Here is an 18306-nt window from a genome sequence, read left to right as displayed (position 1 = left end):
CCAGAACTGCAGAATCAGATGGATAGAAAAGACCCGTCCTTGTTTCCTGGAAGCCTCCAGCTTTTTACAGCACAGGAGTGTCTCCTTTGTCCATTTGATTCCCCCCTCCCCCTCCCAGAATATAAAACAGTTGCCACCATGATAACCATACAGAGTTGTAAAATCCTGTGTGTGTGTATTGTAAACCTCTAAGTTTTGGTGTCTGATAACCTATAAACACGTCGATCTGTTACTCCCAATGGACTTCCTCTGGATCAATTTTCATCTGTCACTGGGACCTTAACAAACCCCCCACTACCACCACCACCAACGCAGCCCCCTGCGCTGTTTTAACACAGGGGCTGATTTCAGCCTGAATGCCCCCTTAGGAAACAGCTTGTACGAGTGAACTTGTGAACCTGCGCTTGGAAACAGTATTCTGACAAAATAAACATAACTCAAGGTCCACTTACTATCTTTCAGCTGCATTTCATAGTCTTCATCAGGTTATTATCATCAAGGAAGCCCAGAAATCTAAGACTGAAACTCTCGATTAAATATGCAAACATATAACATTTAAATATTCAATACAGTGTAAGATTAAAGCTTTAAAATATAAAGTATATACAATATGAATAATAATAATGTACATGATAAATAAAAAAATGTACTCTGTACTTGTCTACTCATCATAAAAGGCCTGCTTTTAATCCGATTGTTGCAGGTACTTTTATATTTCTCTGCCTACTATGTAGCTTTTTACAAAAACCTATTCCTTTTTTCTGTAATTGCTACATGGAAAGGTGGTCTTGTAGAAGTGACCTCCTGTTTGTTTGTTTTTATTTTATCACTGGTAATATATTTGAGCCCACATGTCTTTCCCTCTTTGTTTCCCCTGGTCAACTTTGTGTGTACCTACTGACTTCCTAATCATTCAGCACTTTACCTCTTCACTTGAACTGCCATTTTTCTGAACCAGATTTAGATAATACATTTGGCGGTGAACACTTTGTTGCAGGTTTAAACATGTGTTGCCCTGCAGTGTTTTAGCAGATGTGTCTGATCAGATGATGTCTCTCATCCCTGTTTCCTGTAGGGGTGAGCGCATTTTCCAGTAACTCCGGGTCACTGGAATACAGGTAAGAAGGGATATAGCTAAAATAGTTTTACTGTTATGTTAGGAATAGTTATGCTTTTGTCTTACAAGTATCAACACAGGCTGTAATTCAATGAATGGTACCATAAATAAAAATTAAACTGAGACCGGCTACAGCGGGGTTGCCTGTCCGCCTGTCCCATTCTCATGAAAGCAATATCTCAGGAACACTTGTAGGGAGTTAAACATTAATGAATGAATAAAATTTCACTTAAGCTCAAGAATAAACAGTTTAGATTTTGGTGGTCAAAAGTCAAGATCACTGTGACCTCCTCTCCATCATATCTTCATGAATATGGGTTAGCCTTGATTTCTTCAAATTTTTCACAAACGTCCACTGAAATTCAGCAATGAAACATAGACTGTATCTAAGAAGCGGACATAGTCAACATGACGTCACCCATTGATTTGTGGATTACGGTTTTGGAACTTCGACTTTGTCATTTGAGCCATTGCCAATAACTTTCATGAACTATAAAGACAGTGTGAAAGTTCAAAGACAAAATCTATCAATCATAAGTTAGCCACACCCTAAAGCATACTCTGCTTTATGGTCCATTTTCTCTAAATGGACCATAATATATTAAATGAACATCACGCTGTATTGAAGAAGACTGGAAACTAGAGATCGAGACCATAAACTCATGTTTACAATGTTTACTGAGGTAATAAATCAAGTGAGAAGTAGAGTCATTTTCTCATAGACTTCTATACAACCAGATGTCTTTTTGTAAAGTGAGGAGTCGCCCCCTGCTGGTCAGTAGAGAGAATGCAAGTTCAAGGCCCTTCAGCATTGGCTTCACTTTTCCAGAACCAGAGGTTGCCACCTGGGATGAACTGGTTAAATGTGGTGGTCAAACGTCACTGTGACCTCACAGAATACACTTTTTGGGCCATAATTCAAGAATTCATATTTTAATAATGACAATTATACAATAGACACAATTATGTGTGTAATTAGACAATTACACACATTACACACGTTACCCTCTAGCAAAATGTATTCAATTTGATTAAAATGAGCAGATCAGCTTCAATCTTGTGTTTGTTTGTCAGTATTTCAGAGGAGGAGCCGGGTCCCCTGCGGAGCGACACAGAGGGAAAAGGAGGACCTAAAATCAGCCGGACGTTCAGCTACATCCGCAGCAAGATGACCAAGAAAAGCAAGGTGAGAACATCTAGGGCAAGCTACAGCCGTGTGCGCACACACACACAACTGTTCATTCACACTAGAGCTGCGTTGGCATTGATCTATTTTGTCATGTTGGGACATCACACAAGTAGTTATTCTGTCCACGGCTGTCCGAAAAAGGTATCGTTGGATAGAAATAAGCCTATTTGTCTTACACCCCATAAAGAAAAGCTTGTTGTACCGAAGACCCATTTCCCTCGGAAATACAAACGGTAGCACATTGACTTATTATTATTATTATGCAGAATGATATGCAGTCAGTTGTAACAAGGGCTTTCACTGGCCACAAGTATATTTTCGCAGGGGGAAAAGCGCTGTAATCAAAGTCCATCCTAATATTTTCTTCCCCCGCACAAATGTTCCACTGGGGTTTGGCATCATTCATAAGATATATTTTTCATAAATTTCCGAACAAACGTTCCGTGCGAAGATCCGTGATATGGTTTTATTTGTTTGCCTGGTATGGTGTTGGGGACTGCTTGGTTTAGATTAGAGGAGAAACACAGTGATTATGATGCATGATATGTAGTGACTGCCCCGGCCTCTCAGTGTCCACTAACACTGTGTACACTGTGTACACTGAGACACGTGAACTTGTAAAGGTCTTCAGACTTGGTGATGACGGCTGAATTTTTTACTCAAGCTGTTTTTAAAACAACTGATCATCAATGAATGTGACAAATCTGATGATTGCCAAATGTCCTGCAGCGGTATTACTGTGTGTCCGCAGTAACAGACACAACCAACATCATAATTATCAGTATGAGTGTGATAATATCTTATTCTCTTATCTTATCTGGATTGTGTCTTCATTGGTGCGGTCGGCTCTGTAACATCATCAGCAGCTCAGTAAAGGAAATTTAAACAGCTCTGTGGTTTTCTTATTTCCCTCCAGGTGGCTTTGCAGTCAGTCCATGTCATTTGTCAGTTTTTCGCTTGTAGCCTGGTTTACCCGGCTGCATTTGTAAGCCTCACCATTTGTTCTTGTCCAAATGGAGAGCAGAGATTAATTAAAAACACCTACAAACAAGTTTATCCTAAAAGAAAGCATTTTTTCTATGTCAGTCTTAATCAATAGCTTCTGTTTAGTCAATGACACATACATACAAAATGCACTTTGAACTGGTGCATTTTTATTAGATGATACACAATCTCAGTCTTACTTAATAACTATATTTAAATATTGTATTTGCTTTAACACTTTGCTCCGATTCACTTTCATTAATTAATTCAGTCTGAATGCAGAATGTTGTTCTAGGATCCGCATCGCTTCACTTTGCAAGGTTGGAACATCCTCATCACACCAGACGCCACCGCTTGCTGTGTATTATGTCAACAGTTTATGACCTTTTCAAATTAAACTTTGCGATTATAATGAGCAACAAGGAAATGCTCTTGATTTTAGCCAAGAATCACCATATTGTACAAGCATCCGTACTTTGAAGAGACTCTGCCTTGAATTTGGTCTATTAAGAAGAAAACATACAGATTTGGATTAGGTGATAGCAACGAGCTACAGGGCAATGAATAGATACAAGGATTTTGCCAGTTCCTTAATGTTGCAGCTCCTCACTAATGTGTGCGTGTGGCCTTCTCTGCTGAACAATGGCGTGTGTGATGTGCCGAGGTTGTTCCATCCTTTCAAAGCGAAGCGATTTAGTGCGGAGAACATTTTTTTTCTCATTTTCTTTTCTCAATTTGCAATTTTGTGACTTTTTTTCCTCAGAACACTTTAATCCCAAATAATATCCCCAACATTTTCCCCATAAATGTTTGACTTGAATCTAAAAGTTTCCCTGTTTTTTCTCTAAATATTACCTCTTTTCCCCCAGTACTGTGATCATTTTTTCTTGCACCTTAAATGGTCGTAATATAATGTCGTAAATACCACTGAGGGCATTGTTTTGTCAAAATACATGTGCATCCTCTTAATTGATTGTTTTAAGACAATTTATTTTAAAAACGGCTAAGTCAGGGTAGTGAGGCTACATAAAAGGAAAAGTCAGGGTAATACATAAAGGCCCTGAGGACCGACAGGCAGTGCCACCATTACTAATGATACAGCCACAGTGTCATTTGAGCTGGTGCACTTCATCTATACATCCAAAATACAACTGAATCCAGGTCTTCCATCATTATATATTAAGGAGAATATGACCCCTACCCAGCAAACTTAAATTAGAACTGAAACTAAATTAAAACTGAAGTGAAACTAAATATTAAAATAAGAGAATATTTACCAAGCGAAAACGTCCCAAACCACATTGAAATCTCATTTAGAAAAATAATACAAAAAGTAAAAGTTATAAAGAATTTGAGCTATTATAATCCTACAAGAAATGAAATATATATATATGTATGTATATACATATATATGTATATGTGTGTGTTATCAGATACCAACCTACAGTTTAGGCATGCATGCTGAAATGGTGGCTTTGTGGAGATAGCAATAATTCTGCAGAAGTCTGCAAGATGGAGATTGAAAGAGGAACTGTGTGTGTGTGTTTGAGTGGGCGCGTGCCCCGATGTTAGATGTTAGCTCACTTCCTGATTTGAAAGCAGACAGACGGGCAGCGGCAGCTTGTACACAATGTCTGAATCAAAAAGACTACAACAGAATGCTCAGACAGAGAGAGAAATCCAGACAGACAAGATTCTCATTGTGGATTAGAAGAAGAGAGGCAGGCAGACAGACAGACAGACAGACAGACAGAAGGAGTATAGACGGACAGACGGGAGAGAGAAGGAGACAAGAGAACAGTTACAGCCATGCTGAGTAAGAGGTTCAGTCGCTCTGTGAGGTGGAGAGGAGAAACCGTATCAAATGAGGTAAGAAGATGATGATGATGGTGTGTTTGTGTTTAAGACTTCGGCTACCTTCGGTAACATATTTCAGACATAAGTTAGGGTAATTGGGGAACGCTTGTTGACTTGGGCACAAAAACCATGTCCCCAATTTGAAACCAAGCTGAATTTTGTGTTGGTGGTTAATGTTAGATAAGAAGTGGTTTGGGTTAGTTTCCAGGAAATGAATGAAATGTCCCCAAAAGGAATGCACCAATCAGATCAGTCCGCAGAGGTTGTGGCCAGAGGTTTGTCGCTCACATGGCAACAAGGTGCAATAAGAAAGAATACAGGACTGGTTAGACATTGCCTTGAGTCCGATTCAGCACATTTGCACCACTTTCCCCTGGCGCACTCGTGTTACTCAGCAAAAACAAGCCCAGTTAGGACCCAGTCTACCCGCAAACGGTACTTAGAAATTACTTTAGTGAAACAGACTGCATAAAGTGTGCGAGAAGTTCCAAAAACTGTCAGTCAGTCAGCCAGCTCGATTCTGACGTCAGAATGGTGTCGAGGGGGTCTGATACTGGACGTGAACTATTCTGGTTGAGTACAAACGATGAGCAACTGTGTTAGGAGATGTCTACGTCTTTTGTAAAAACAAGAAAAACACTACAAGGTGTCTGCAATATCTCTGGATGGGACAATCTGGACCAATTACTGAGCTAGATTTCAAGGCTTTATGACCATAAACTGTATATGGGGCGGCTGTGGCGTAGTGGAGAGCAAGGTAGTTTTCCAATCAGAGGGTCGGTGGTTCGATACCCGGCTTCGGCAGTCGATGTGTCCTTGGGCAAGACACTTAACCCCAAGTTGCTCCCGAAGGCTTGCCATCGGTGTGGACTGGATGTTGCATGAATGTTAGTTAGAGTCTGATGGTGGCACCTTGCACGGTAGCCTGTCATCAGTGTTTGAATGGGTGAATGATATGTAATATACTACTGATTGTAAGTCGCTTTGGATAAAAGCGTCTGCTAAATTAATGTAATGTATATAGGAAGTGGATGACGTCACCATGACACACCCATTGGTTTGCGGGTTGCTGTTTTGAAGCCTCATTTTAGCCATCTGGCTTTGCCGTCAGCTTATTTTTTTGGCAACCATAAGGGACTGGAGAGGGTGCAGCTAAGTAATAGTAAAATAATATTTGGTAAACAAAAAGGTTACAATTAACTGTCATGAGCTGAAAAGCACACTGTGAAAGGTATAAAATTGTATGATGAAAACGCGGCAAACTTTTGGATCGCATAACGCCGTGGCAATGGAATTAATCAAGTGAGAAGTAGGTTAATTTTCTCATAGACTTCCAAACGTTAACTTATTTTTGCAACCAGAGGAGTCGCCCCCGATGGCTATTAGAAAGAATGCCAGTTTTAGGTACTTCTGCTTGTTTTTCCATTTTCAGAACCAGAGGTTACCGTCTGTTTATGAAGTAATTAAAGCTAGGGTCAGCAACATTGGAGACATTAGATTATGAACGTATCCAACCTAAGAACCCATTTCTTTGTTGTGAACTCTTTTTCCAATGAAAGCGGTTGGCCTTGCTAGCTACAAAAGTGGCTAAATCTAGCGAGAAAGTCTGCAACATTAACATCACGTCCCTTCAGGCCTCCCTCTAAAGCCACTTCCCCAAAGTCTTCATCATGAACGTAAACAACCAACATGGCTATTGTTAGTACTGACTAGCAGCTTGACTGGCACAATTGTTTGGTTGGTTGGAAGACAGGCAGGAAGCCCGTCCAGTCATTTTATTTGCCAAATGAAATGATTGGACGGGATTATTACACTTCTGCAACAGCCACAGATACCAGATATTTCTTTCTTCTTTTAAGTATATCATTTATTGATTGCGGTTGGGATGTTAGGAAAATTCCATTATATATAACAAATAAAGCTTTAAATCAATATGGTAATAATTAAATGATAGAAAGCATCTGGAATGGAAATAATTTGATGACCTAAAAGGGATATCCTCAACAGATTATTTTATGAAAAAACAACAGATGTCCCTGAATATTTCTCTGTAATTGATTTTCTTTCTCTTTTTATTGCTTCCAGGAGAAGGAGAGGAAAGGAGAGAGGGAGCGGGATAGCAAAGAGAGAGAAAAGAATAGTGCAAACGGTCATCTCTTCATCCAAGTCAGTCCCTCTCCATCCACGGCCTGTCAGCACTGCACCAAACTCCTTCACAATAAGGAGACTTTCCTCTGCAACAGTAAGACTCACTCAAGTGTTCTTATCTCCTCCGTCTCATCTAAACTTCACCACTCTCTCCTTCCCTCCTCTTGTTCTTTCCTTTTCCTCTCTTCTTCCTCTTTTCATTACTTCTCCTTGTCTGTGGCCACCTCTTTCTCTTGTAACTATTCCTTCAGTAGTTTCACGGTGACGTGTGTCTCTCTCATTTCCCTTTAACTCTGTTTCTCACAGTAGGACATATATCCACATATCTTATCAACACTTTAGTCATATTAGTCCAATGGGTTTGAAAAACAATACACATTAATTTCCAAAGCAACAGAAACAAAGCAGTAGCTGGTGACTTATGTTTTCGCTCTCTAACTCTAGCTGACGGAAAATGTTTTTTTGAATACTAATTAATAAAGTGAGACTGACTGCAGCAGACCATCACATCCACACATGTTGAAGTTTCATCAATATGCTATAGCTCCTCAGCAAAAGTTAGGAGCATAGATACAACAAAACTTATTTTCTTCTTTCTCGTCTTCTTCTTCCTTATCCTCTTAGTCTTCCTATCGTTTCCCTTTAGCATTAGACTGTCTAGAGGAAGCCTTTAAAGCCACTTAAGGAAACTTTAATTTTGTGTAGGTTTTGGTGGTGTCTGTGGACAAAACCTGTAGTGTTTCTGAGCACTAGATTCCCTTTAGGAAACCCATGAATTTACAGCAGCAGGGTCTGACAGTCTGCCTTGCTCAGTCTGGTTCCTGGTTCTCCCGTGCCTCCCTTCCCTCCTGTGAGCCGAGCAAATACGGCCTGGTTCTCCAGCAGCGTGGTGTCGCTGTTAGCTCCCAGCAGGGGACTGGCGGAGTTTTGCCAGTCTGGCCCGGAGGAGATGGAGCCGCCACTCCAGGGCAAACTCATATATTTGGAGAGTTTGCACTTGAGTAATGTTAAAGTCTGAGGTTGAGCTAAGGAACATGAGTTACTGTGTAAAATGTCTCAATCCTTGTCTCGTTTGGCTGCACTTTTGGTTTGTCCCGTATCACTGATGTAGACACACATATGAACAAACATCTTAGCTCATAACTATGTGTCATTCGTTAAGGTCTCCGTGAGAATGTAGATGAGAAGAGTGGGAACTAACAGGAAGCTGTAGGTCTGAAGAGGCAGAAATGCACACAGCCGGTTCCTTCATGTAAATGAGGACTGCAGCTTTCACACAGTTATTTTGCCGACTTGGTGCTTTCTCTGCTCTTAATTCAGAGTGTTTTTAGACTAAAGGGCTGAGATGTGTGTGCAACTCAGTTTGTTCCATGAGTGGTAGGATGAGAGGAGGGGCCTTCTGCTAACTTTCTCCACCAGTCTTACAGCCTGTTGCATCACTCTGGTGTGTCTGTGTGTGTGTTTTGTTATTGTCATAGTGACTAGAGCTGTGTTAGCGTGGAGGAAAACGGTTTTGTGTGTGTGTGTGTGTGTGTGTGTGTGTGTGTGTGTGTGTGTGTGTGTGTGTGTGTGTGTGTGTGTGTGTGTGTGTGTGTGTGTGTGTGTGTGTGTGTGTGTGTGTGTGTGTGTGTGTGTGTGTGTGTGTGTGTGTGTGTGTGTGTGACTCTAGCTTGTCTTCACAGATGGTGAATGTGACTTTACAGTAGGTTTGTCACTACAGAGCCAAGAGGAGCTGCAGAATTCTAGTTTTCTCGCAGGCCACTTGAATTACAATATGCTGAAAGTTTATTATGGATTTTTTGCCTAATGATGCCAAAAATATACTGCCTTCCCAGCTTTTTTTTTTTTTTTTTTTTTTTTAAATGCATGGACGTCCTCCACGCACTTCTTCTTTTGTCTCAAAAGTGAAGCTTTTCGTCCCTGGGGCCTAGAGTTTCCATTAGTAGGGCGGATATGAACTCGATCAGGTCCTGGGCTGTCTCCCTGCCTTCTGGGATGTTTATTATCTGGAGGTTGACTCTTCTTTTTCCAGGTCATCCAAGCGGTCTTTGTTTTGGTCCTGCAGTAATTTCACCATTTCTTCGGTGGGTGCTAGGCGCTCGTCACCAGATAGAAACTAAGCAACGATAAGGCCCTGAAAGTTAATAACATCCCCTCTAAATGCATCTACAGAGATCTGCAGCGACTTGACTGCATCTTGAATTAGTGTTGACACGTCCTCTCAGAGAAAGGCTTTTTATGTCTCCGGGTTCAAGTACCAGCTGGTTCATGGAGGGAGTTTCTTTATCGAGGCCAAGTGTGCCGCTAGCATCAGGGGTGTTAGCGTGCATCTAGCAATCTTCTGTAAAACCTTGTGTGTCAAGTGATTTTGATAAGGATCGGCTCATATCACCATCACAATAATAACTTCAAATGTAAGCTATTGCCCATAGCAGTTTCAACAAAAAAAATTGGCAATTCATGGGACAAATTGACAAATCAGTTGAGAGACCTCTTTCACCTGATCGTCGCAACCAGAAGTCGAAAATGCCTGTTACTAATGATCATCATGTGTTGTTTGCAGACTGTGGAGCCCATGTCCATAAGTGCTGCAAAGAGAGACTGTCCGTCTGTACAAAGAGGCAAACAAAGGTAGGTCTGATACACACTTCTTATTTCTCCAAAAGCGTCTTTGAATCCTCTCTTTATTGATAGTGGAGATAAAGATAACATGCAAAAGTCAATAATAAGACTTTTTGAAAAAAAGAAGCCACATTTTCTTTGGCATATTTAGTGGTAATTTTTAAATCTGATTTCAAAATGACCACTAAATATGCCAAAAACTTCAGCTGTGTCTCAAACAATCAGTGTCTTCTTGCAGCAGATAATACAACAACTTTTGGATGTGTGAGGACATAACATGAACATGAAAATCTTCATTTTTTTTTTCAAAAAGTCTTATTTTTTGGTAAGAAATGTGATCAGTAAAAACAATTAAAAGTGACCCTTGTACACAACACAGCACATTTTAAGTCGGCACCTTTCATTGCTTAGCAGAAGAGAACACACACATTTTTGCATTACTGCTGATCAATGTTAGTCTCACAACCTCACAGTGAACATACTCTGTTCTGTCAAAGATCAAACATGTCCAATACAAGTCTTCACCTTTCCCCTAATGCTGTCGTTTATTTGCTTTCAACAGCAGTCGCTTGAAGCCGTTTCCGGGTCAGCACTCAACATGAGGAGTAAATGTAAGAGCACATACAAATTAGCAAATTCTTGTTGAACGTGTAAACTATCAAGATGATATAATAAAGATGCAATAACTACATTTTGACGAATATAAATCCTTTTAACATCAATCAAAACAATGTTGATCGTCATTTAACATTATCCCAACTGCAGGCAGGTGGGTTTTAAGAGGTTAAACTTTAGATTGCCTCCAGTTTATTGCTACACTGCCGCTTTATTTCTTGTTTATATTGCCAATAAGTATTGACAAAAAGGCTCTATTTGAGAACAAAGATCTGTTGATAAAGACGTCTCTGTCTCAGTCAGGTGAAGCCAATGTGGAAGTATCTTAAACTTCCATTCTCTCTACTATTCATCAGGGGGCAAATATCAAAGTCAGATTGTGTAGAAGTCTATGAGAAAATAACCCTATTTCTCAATTGATTTATTACCTCAGTAAACATTGTAAACATGAGTTTATGGTCTCAATCTCTAGTTTCAAGTCTTGTTCAACACAGCATGATGAAAGTATACTGCAGGTATAGTAAGTCCTAAATGTGCACTATGATGTTTCCATCTAGCTACATCTTCAGCATCATCTGTATCCTCTACGTCTTCCTCATCGTCACGGGAACGCTGGTCCACAGCAACCTCCCCTGATGACCAGTTCCCTGTGATTTTCCCACGGAGACAACCCAGTTTCTTCAACACACACAGCAACCTGTCCAAGAGCATTTCCACCAGCAACATAGCAGGGTGAGAAACGTCTCACACACACACCCTGTACTTCTATTTTTGTGAAGACACTCATTGACATAATGCATTCCCTGGCCTTTTAACCTGACCGTCACCATCACAACTAAATGCCTGACCAAAACACTTACCTTAACCTAACCTTATTCTAACCCAAACCTTAAAGCTAAGTTTGACCCCTCAGGGAAGCCCAAATAAGTCCTCATTTTCCAGAACGTCCTCACTCTGAAGGTGTGAAATTAGGTCCTCACCAAGATTGATGTACAAGTACACACGCGCACACGCACACACACGTACACACACAGCTCTGACTGAATGGATTAAAGGCTCCTTATCAAAAATGTTTGTTATATATGTATGATGGTAAACAAATCTCACATGTTTTCATGTGAATTATATGAAAGGTTGTGCTGTGTTGGAAATGCTCGGACAGATTTCTAAGGCTTATATTTGCTATCATTCTGTGGACATTGATCTTCTTACCTTACTCACTTTTATGTAATTGTCCTAGTATATCTTTCCTTGTTTCCTGTGTTGGTGTGAAGCAGCCTGTATATATGCAGACAAACTAAAGGTTGTGATTTGTAATTTGTAGGGAGGTGACATATCTGAAACTCAATAATGTTCATGGTTTTATCTCCTGTAGGTTAGATGAAGTTTCACTGAAAGGCCTGAAGTTTCTGTCCCAGTCCACCGACTCTCTCCATAAGGGGAGCAAAGTCAATGCCTCGACGGAGTCTCTCACAGATGAAGGTAGCATACTGACACACATTTTGACTACAAGTAGAAAAACTGTAGTGTATTTTTATGTGTCTGACACATTGACTGTATATATAGATGGATGAGGTGTGTGCACTTCCTTCCCCTGTACAAAAAATTATCAAAAATATCCCAGATAAAGGAGCTGCAATCTTGCGCATTTGGAGCACAGCCACAGCTGGTTACAGAAAAGCAATCCAGCTGCTGCGTAAGCACCATGGTCGATGTTTGTCTAGATAAACACAACAGTGTACCATAATATATCTATAAATACATAAGTGAACAAATTGGTGCATGTTTTATTACACAGACTCATGATTCGTGTTTCAGGCACATTAGCTGCTTGTCTGAGATGAGCACACGCGGCAGTCCCAAAGCTCTGGCTAACTATTGGAAATGCTGCTAAGCTAGCTAGCGACATAGTCAGTGACTGAATGCACCATATAAAGATACTTTATATGTACTTTTTATGTTTGAAACAGACAATCATGCTTATGGATAGTTGAAGTTACATCTTCTCTCAACATTTGTACCCTGCTTGCATTACCTGAGCCATTAGCTCGAGCTGGAAATCATGATGCCACGCCCCCTTTTTATAGCATTTATTTTTTGTTATTTAACTTGGAAAAAAAAACAATGTACACGTCAAATCCAATGTACACGTTGGCACTAATTTTCATGTTCATGTTATGTCCTCACACATCCAAAAGTTGTTGTATTATCTGCTGCAAGAAGACACTGATTGTTTGAGACACAAGTTTTTGGCAAAAAAATACAATGGAAAAAATATACCTTAAATGACAGAAACAATCTTTGGGAAAAATTATTTGACGTGTACTTAGATTTTTTTAGTTTGGCTCATGGCCCACCTGTTAACGTGGAGGTGGCAGGGTTTATGACCTGTACTGCAGCCAGCCACCAGGGGGCAATCAAGATGTTTTGGCTTCACTTATGGGGAGCTGTTCATGTCGTCCATCTTTTATATACAAGCTGATCTACAGAAAGTTGTATGTTATGTTGACTTAGATTCCTGCATGTGGCCTTCTAATCATGTTTGGCGTGTGTGAAGGTACGGAGATGATGGACAGCCAGCTGATGGGAGAGTTTGAGTGCGACACTAAAGATCTGGAAGCCGACTCTTGGAGCGGCACAATGGATAAGAAGTTTCTGAAAACGTTGAAGAAAGATGAAATCAAGAAACAAGACGTCATCTACGGTAAAACACTTTTGTGATTCGTTTTGGAAGGAAGAGGAACTTCATATATATATATATATATATATATATTATATATATATATATATATATATATATATATGTCTGTCTTGTCCACAAACACGGAGATAAGAGTCCCCTCTCTCCACAGAGTTGTACCAGACAGAGTTCCACCATGTGAGGACGCTGAAGATCATGTCCGAAGTTTACTACAAAGGCCTTCAGAAGGAGCTGCAGCTCGACACTCAAACTCTGGACAAGGTGATGAATGTGCTAAAGAGCAGTTTCACCTCTGGACATGCATACCTGCAATATTAATAAGCAAATCATTATTAAATACACACATTAAGAGCTGGTCTATTGATTTTTCTGTAGATGTTCCCTGTGTTGGACGACATGTTGGACACGCACACTCATTTCCTCACCCTGCTCCTGGAGAGAAAGAGAGCTTCATCAACTGAGGGACAAAAAAACAACAGCTTCCTCATCTACAGCATCGGGGACGTCCTGCTCAACCAGGTGAGCAGGAAGGAAAGAGGCTGCAGGGATGAAAACACCACCTGCTCTGGGGATAATATTTGATAGTCAGACTACTGAGATGTATTTAGACAAACAGGTGTTAAGGATTTATGAGATTGTTTGACGGACTGATACGGGGTAGAGAGACCGTTTCAGTGCTGCACTCTGCCGTTATTTGTACTTGCATTATTTTTATAAAGGTGCTCCTTTTTTATCTTTTTGAAAATGACTAAATAATTAGTCAGGACGTACAATATGTTACATGTTCATATTCACATAACTTTCCACAGACCATCAGGAGCAGATAATGGTAAAAATGTATCACCAAATGCAACATTCTAAAGCCAGACAAGTGACCCCCTACGACCCCCCTTTTTTAATCTGCATTTATCCAGGATATTGAGACATTGAGATTTTGAACCTCTGTTAAGATGGCATTGTGAACTCAATTTTCATTGAGTGCACATTTATTGCTCAAATAATCCTGTTGCATTCTTATAAAATAATGAAGTTTAAAATCTCTGTAGCTCACACCAAGATGAGTGTCCAAAAAATATGAAATATAAAAAAAAAAACTGTTCTTATATTCTGAGCTGTGGTCAGGCTGAAAGACTGAAGTTTATTTGGATGTCATAGAGCAGTGGTACTCAACTCAGCAATTTTCTAATTCACTATGAAAATAAATAGGTCCACAATGGCAAAAAGTTACAACTCAAACGCAGTTGCAGCTCTTAAATACATTGAAATATCTGATTTATCTGTCTATAAAACTAACTATAGGCCTAGTGTCGATCCTCGAGCCAAGTTAATTTAGTTGATAAAATAATAAGTTCATTGACAGAGGGAAGCGTTATGGGTATGTTTATATGATCAATCTGTTTATGACCTGGCCCCTGGTCTCCTGTCATTTTGCTAAAGTGCCCCCCTTGGAAAAGGGATTTGAGTGTTTGAATGTTCAATCAATAAATTCTATTTCTCACATGTTATCCTATAAGATACATTTCCAGTGAAAGCTAATCCTGTCATTTCCTTCAATTTGTGCCCTAAAATAAAAGTTTAAATAGAATATAAAATGGTAAACATCTACTGTTTTTAATTTCAGTTTTCAGACTGCAGTGCTGATCGCATGAAGAAAGTTTACGGGAAGTTCTGCAGTCGCCACAACGAAGCCGTCAATCTCTACAAAGACCTGCACGCCAAAGACAAACGCTTCCAGGCTTTCATCAAGGTCGGCCCTCGCTCTTCTACACATGTGCATGTTGCAGTGCTGCGGTTTCATCTGCATGGGATTTGATGAAATTAACTTTGTGTGTCTTTGTGTCCATGCAGAAAACAATGAGCAGCAGCATTGTGCGGAGGCTCAGTATCCCAGAGTGCATTCTGTTGGTCACTCAGAGGATCACAAAATATCCCGTTCTCATCCAGAGGATACTGCAGCACACAAAAGGTAAGGATGAATAATTCATGTTTCACAGTGTGATTATAAAAAGGACAATTTAAACATCAGTTTCAGTGATTTGATCACCCAAAGAGAACACTTAGCTACCTATTTAATGAGTCAGTGTAAGATAAATGCACCAAGTATCATAGTACATGTTGAATATTCTTTATGTGGTTCCCATCCACTCTTACAGACTCAGATGAAGACCACAGCTGTGTCTGTGAATCCCTGCGCTGTGTGAAGGAGGTGATCAAGGCTGTGGACAGCAAAGTCAACGAACAGGAGAAGAAACAGAGGCTGAGGGAGGTCTACAGGTACTACACACTGTATGCATCAGAACCTGGATCAGCAGTTTAGATCACCCGGGTAGTTCAGACTATTACGGTATAACACACAGAACTGATAAAAATACTGTTTTCTGACATCCAGCCCATCAAAAGTACTTCAAACTCAGGTAATCATCTTGAGTTGAAAAGTCCCAGGGCAGCTGATGATCATTTGATATGATCAAAAGCTCCAACACATCTACTAAATACACCTGTAACTGTGTAACAAATCTGCTGCATAAACATCCACAATACATTTGTAAACATTTTATACGTTATACATATATTATTTTTTGCAGGTGACAGAAACAAGGGTTCTATATTCTAGTAATGAAAGAAGCTTGTCAGACAGCTGTTTCCTAAAAATACCTGCACAGTCAAATGTCCACTTAAACAGAGAGAGAAAAAAACAGATAACTAGAAAAGTGTACTCAGCAGAGTACAGATCTCCGCCAGTTGTTTGCAACGACCACTGCTGTAAAGTTTAATTGAAAGCTCCCACAAGCATATCAGACGCACTTCTCACTCTAATTTGAATCTACGCAGATGTGTCTCATAAGTGGAACTGTGAGCTGAAGCGTTTAATTAAGTGTATTTTTCCGACAACACGTGTAAAAGTGAGACTAATAATGAGACCCTGACTACATCAATACTTAATTTTTAAAACTAGGCAGAGCAGAGTTTGTTGTCTCTGGCAAGGAAATATTTACACCTATTCTCCTTATTAAACATACAACCGTACACCTTTTGAATTGAATTTGCTCTCTTTCATCGTACTAAGACTAGCTTAAATGCTTTGTTAACTCATCGAAAAACACACTTCATGGAAACTCAACAGAAACAAAAATAAAGTCAATCCCGCCTTGGTTATTCCACTGTTTCAACAATAATCAACTCTTGTTTGGTCAAAATAAACACTTAAATCAGTAATCACTGAGTGAGATGTGAAAATATGCAAGGTCTACACGCTTTCTGCCCTAAGCTGCTAAGCGACTCTCGTTCTTGCGAGGCAAACCATTCAATTTGCAAAATAAAAGCACAAATTGGCCAAAAAGAAGCAACAGCTGTCCATTGGCTTTGTTAGCTGTTTTAGCCCTGTTAGCTGTTAGCTCTGTAAGCCAAACACACTGTAGCAGAAACAAGACTCCAGACGGAAGCAGTTGTTAAACCCTCGTGGCTCCTACCAGTTAAGGCCAGGTAAGGCTAGTGAGGAATCAGCTGTCTGTATGAAGCGGTCACTAAAATATGTTGTTCGATAGAATGTGTTTTCAAAAAGTATGAATCACTGCAAAGACAAAGGAGTCCTGTAGCATACAGTCATAAATGAGCACAACATTTTTTTAGGTTGAAGGGTCCAGAAGTGTGAGAGATTAGACGTGGACAGAAGGACGGACACAGAGATGCTCACACTCAAGCATGCCTGAATACATGATCTCCTGGCATAAGTAATAAACACATGAGAATAAACAAACATTGAGCACATGATTCCCTAATTTTCCCTCTCTGGATGAGGACAGTGACTTATTTTTCAGTCACATAATAAGTACCAACGTTTCCAGAAGGAAGTAGGAGGATCAGCTGGAACCGTATTCTCAGTCCAATAAGTGTTTACCGATACACTTCTTTGTAACTCAGTGTGAAAGTTTAAACATGGAGTATGTTTTCCGTTGTCTTCCAGTCGCACTGACAGCAAGTCCATCATGAGGATGAAGAGCGGCCAGATGTTTGCTAAAGAGGACCTGATCAGAGGGAGGAAGCTGCTGCATGATGGAGCGCTGCAGCTGAAGAACGCTGCCGGACGACTCAAAGGTACCCAGCGTCTCCAGTCTTCATGCATCTTAAGAAAACAAGTGCATTCATTGCTTTGTTCTGCAGAGAGAACAATGGAAAACAGTGTAGACAGGATGTTGAAATCATCTTCTTTTGTGTTGCAGATGTCCAGGCCATGCTCCTGTCTGACGTGTTGGTCTTTCTTCAGGAAAAAGACCAGAAATATGTCTTTGCCTCATTGGTAAGTATCTGCAGTTACAATATCTGCTCATTTGTCCGTACATATATTCCCACAAAGATTCAATCTGACGTAGAACTCTTTGTTCTCAGGACCAGCGCTCTACGGTCATCTCCTTACAGAACCTGATAGTCAGAGAAGTGGCCAATGAGGAGCGAGGTCAGGCTTCTTCTTCTCTGCTTTCCATACACAGCATTTCATCCACGAACGAAGCTGTGATTGTGTTGATGTGAATCAGTGAATTGGGTGAAAATAACAGACTGAGTTTGTGTGATGTTTCCTGCAGGCCTCTTTCTGATCACAGCTGGTATAGAGAGACCAGAGATGGTGGAGGTGTTGGCCAGCAGCAAGGAGGAGCGCAACACGTGGAGGGCCATCATACAGGACGCCATGAACTGCATGTGAGGATATGACACGCTTTATATTCTTATCGTTACTGTACCAAACTACTTCAGAGTTATATTTAGTACTTTTTCTTCTGTCTAAACTACAGGGATAAGCTCTAAACACTGCTCCTATGATGAAGGCCCACTCAATATGGCGACGTGTTCAGCACTGTAAATGTTCAGTGGGAAAAAAAGTTAATATCTTTAACTTTAGCCGATTAGGGCGAGGCATAAGAAAAATATTATGAGGAAGATTTTTATTTTTATTTTTGCATTTCCAGAATGTTGATATGTTGAGATAAATTGAAAAATGTTCAGTTATAATTCCAGGTATAAGAAAAAAAAGTTTTTTATTATTTGAGGATATAGTCAAAATACCATTTCCAGGATTTA

At 40.1% G+C, this 18306-nt stretch overlaps 1 protein-coding gene across 3 annotated transcripts in view; it reads left to right on the top strand.

The window, feature by feature from the left end:
- The window catches only part of akap13 (A-kinase anchoring protein 13), a 68395-nt gene that overhangs the window by 36645 nt on the left and 13444 nt on the right, over positions 1–18306 (top strand). For all 3 annotated transcript variants that reach the window (XM_054619284.1, XM_054619283.1, XM_054619282.1), the window contains exons 15-31: positions 1076–1118; positions 2192–2303; positions 7233–7389; positions 9859–9926; positions 10480–10528; positions 11090–11264; positions 11908–12014; positions 13090–13236; positions 13385–13494; positions 13609–13752; positions 14855–14980; positions 15082–15199; positions 15387–15507; positions 17198–17328; positions 17454–17530; positions 17620–17686; positions 17814–17928. In XM_054619284.1, coding sequence (XP_054475259.1) covers positions 1076–1118; positions 2192–2303; positions 7233–7389; positions 9859–9926; positions 10480–10528; positions 11090–11264; positions 11908–12014; positions 13090–13236; positions 13385–13494; positions 13609–13752; positions 14855–14980; positions 15082–15199; positions 15387–15507; positions 17198–17328; positions 17454–17530; positions 17620–17686; positions 17814–17928 — 1867 coding nt within the window. The remainder of the gene's footprint in view (positions 1–1075; positions 1119–2191; positions 2304–7232; positions 7390–9858; positions 9927–10479; positions 10529–11089; positions 11265–11907; positions 12015–13089; positions 13237–13384; positions 13495–13608; positions 13753–14854; positions 14981–15081; positions 15200–15386; positions 15508–17197; positions 17329–17453; positions 17531–17619; positions 17687–17813; positions 17929–18306) is intronic.

Source organism: Anoplopoma fimbria, chromosome 19 (assembly GCF_027596085.1).
Source record: "Anoplopoma fimbria isolate UVic2021 breed Golden Eagle Sablefish chromosome 19, Afim_UVic_2022, whole genome shotgun sequence".
Classification (NCBI taxonomy): Eukaryota; Metazoa; Chordata; class Actinopteri; order Perciformes; family Anoplopomatidae; genus Anoplopoma; species Anoplopoma fimbria.
This window is presented reverse-complemented; position numbering and strand designations above follow the sequence as displayed.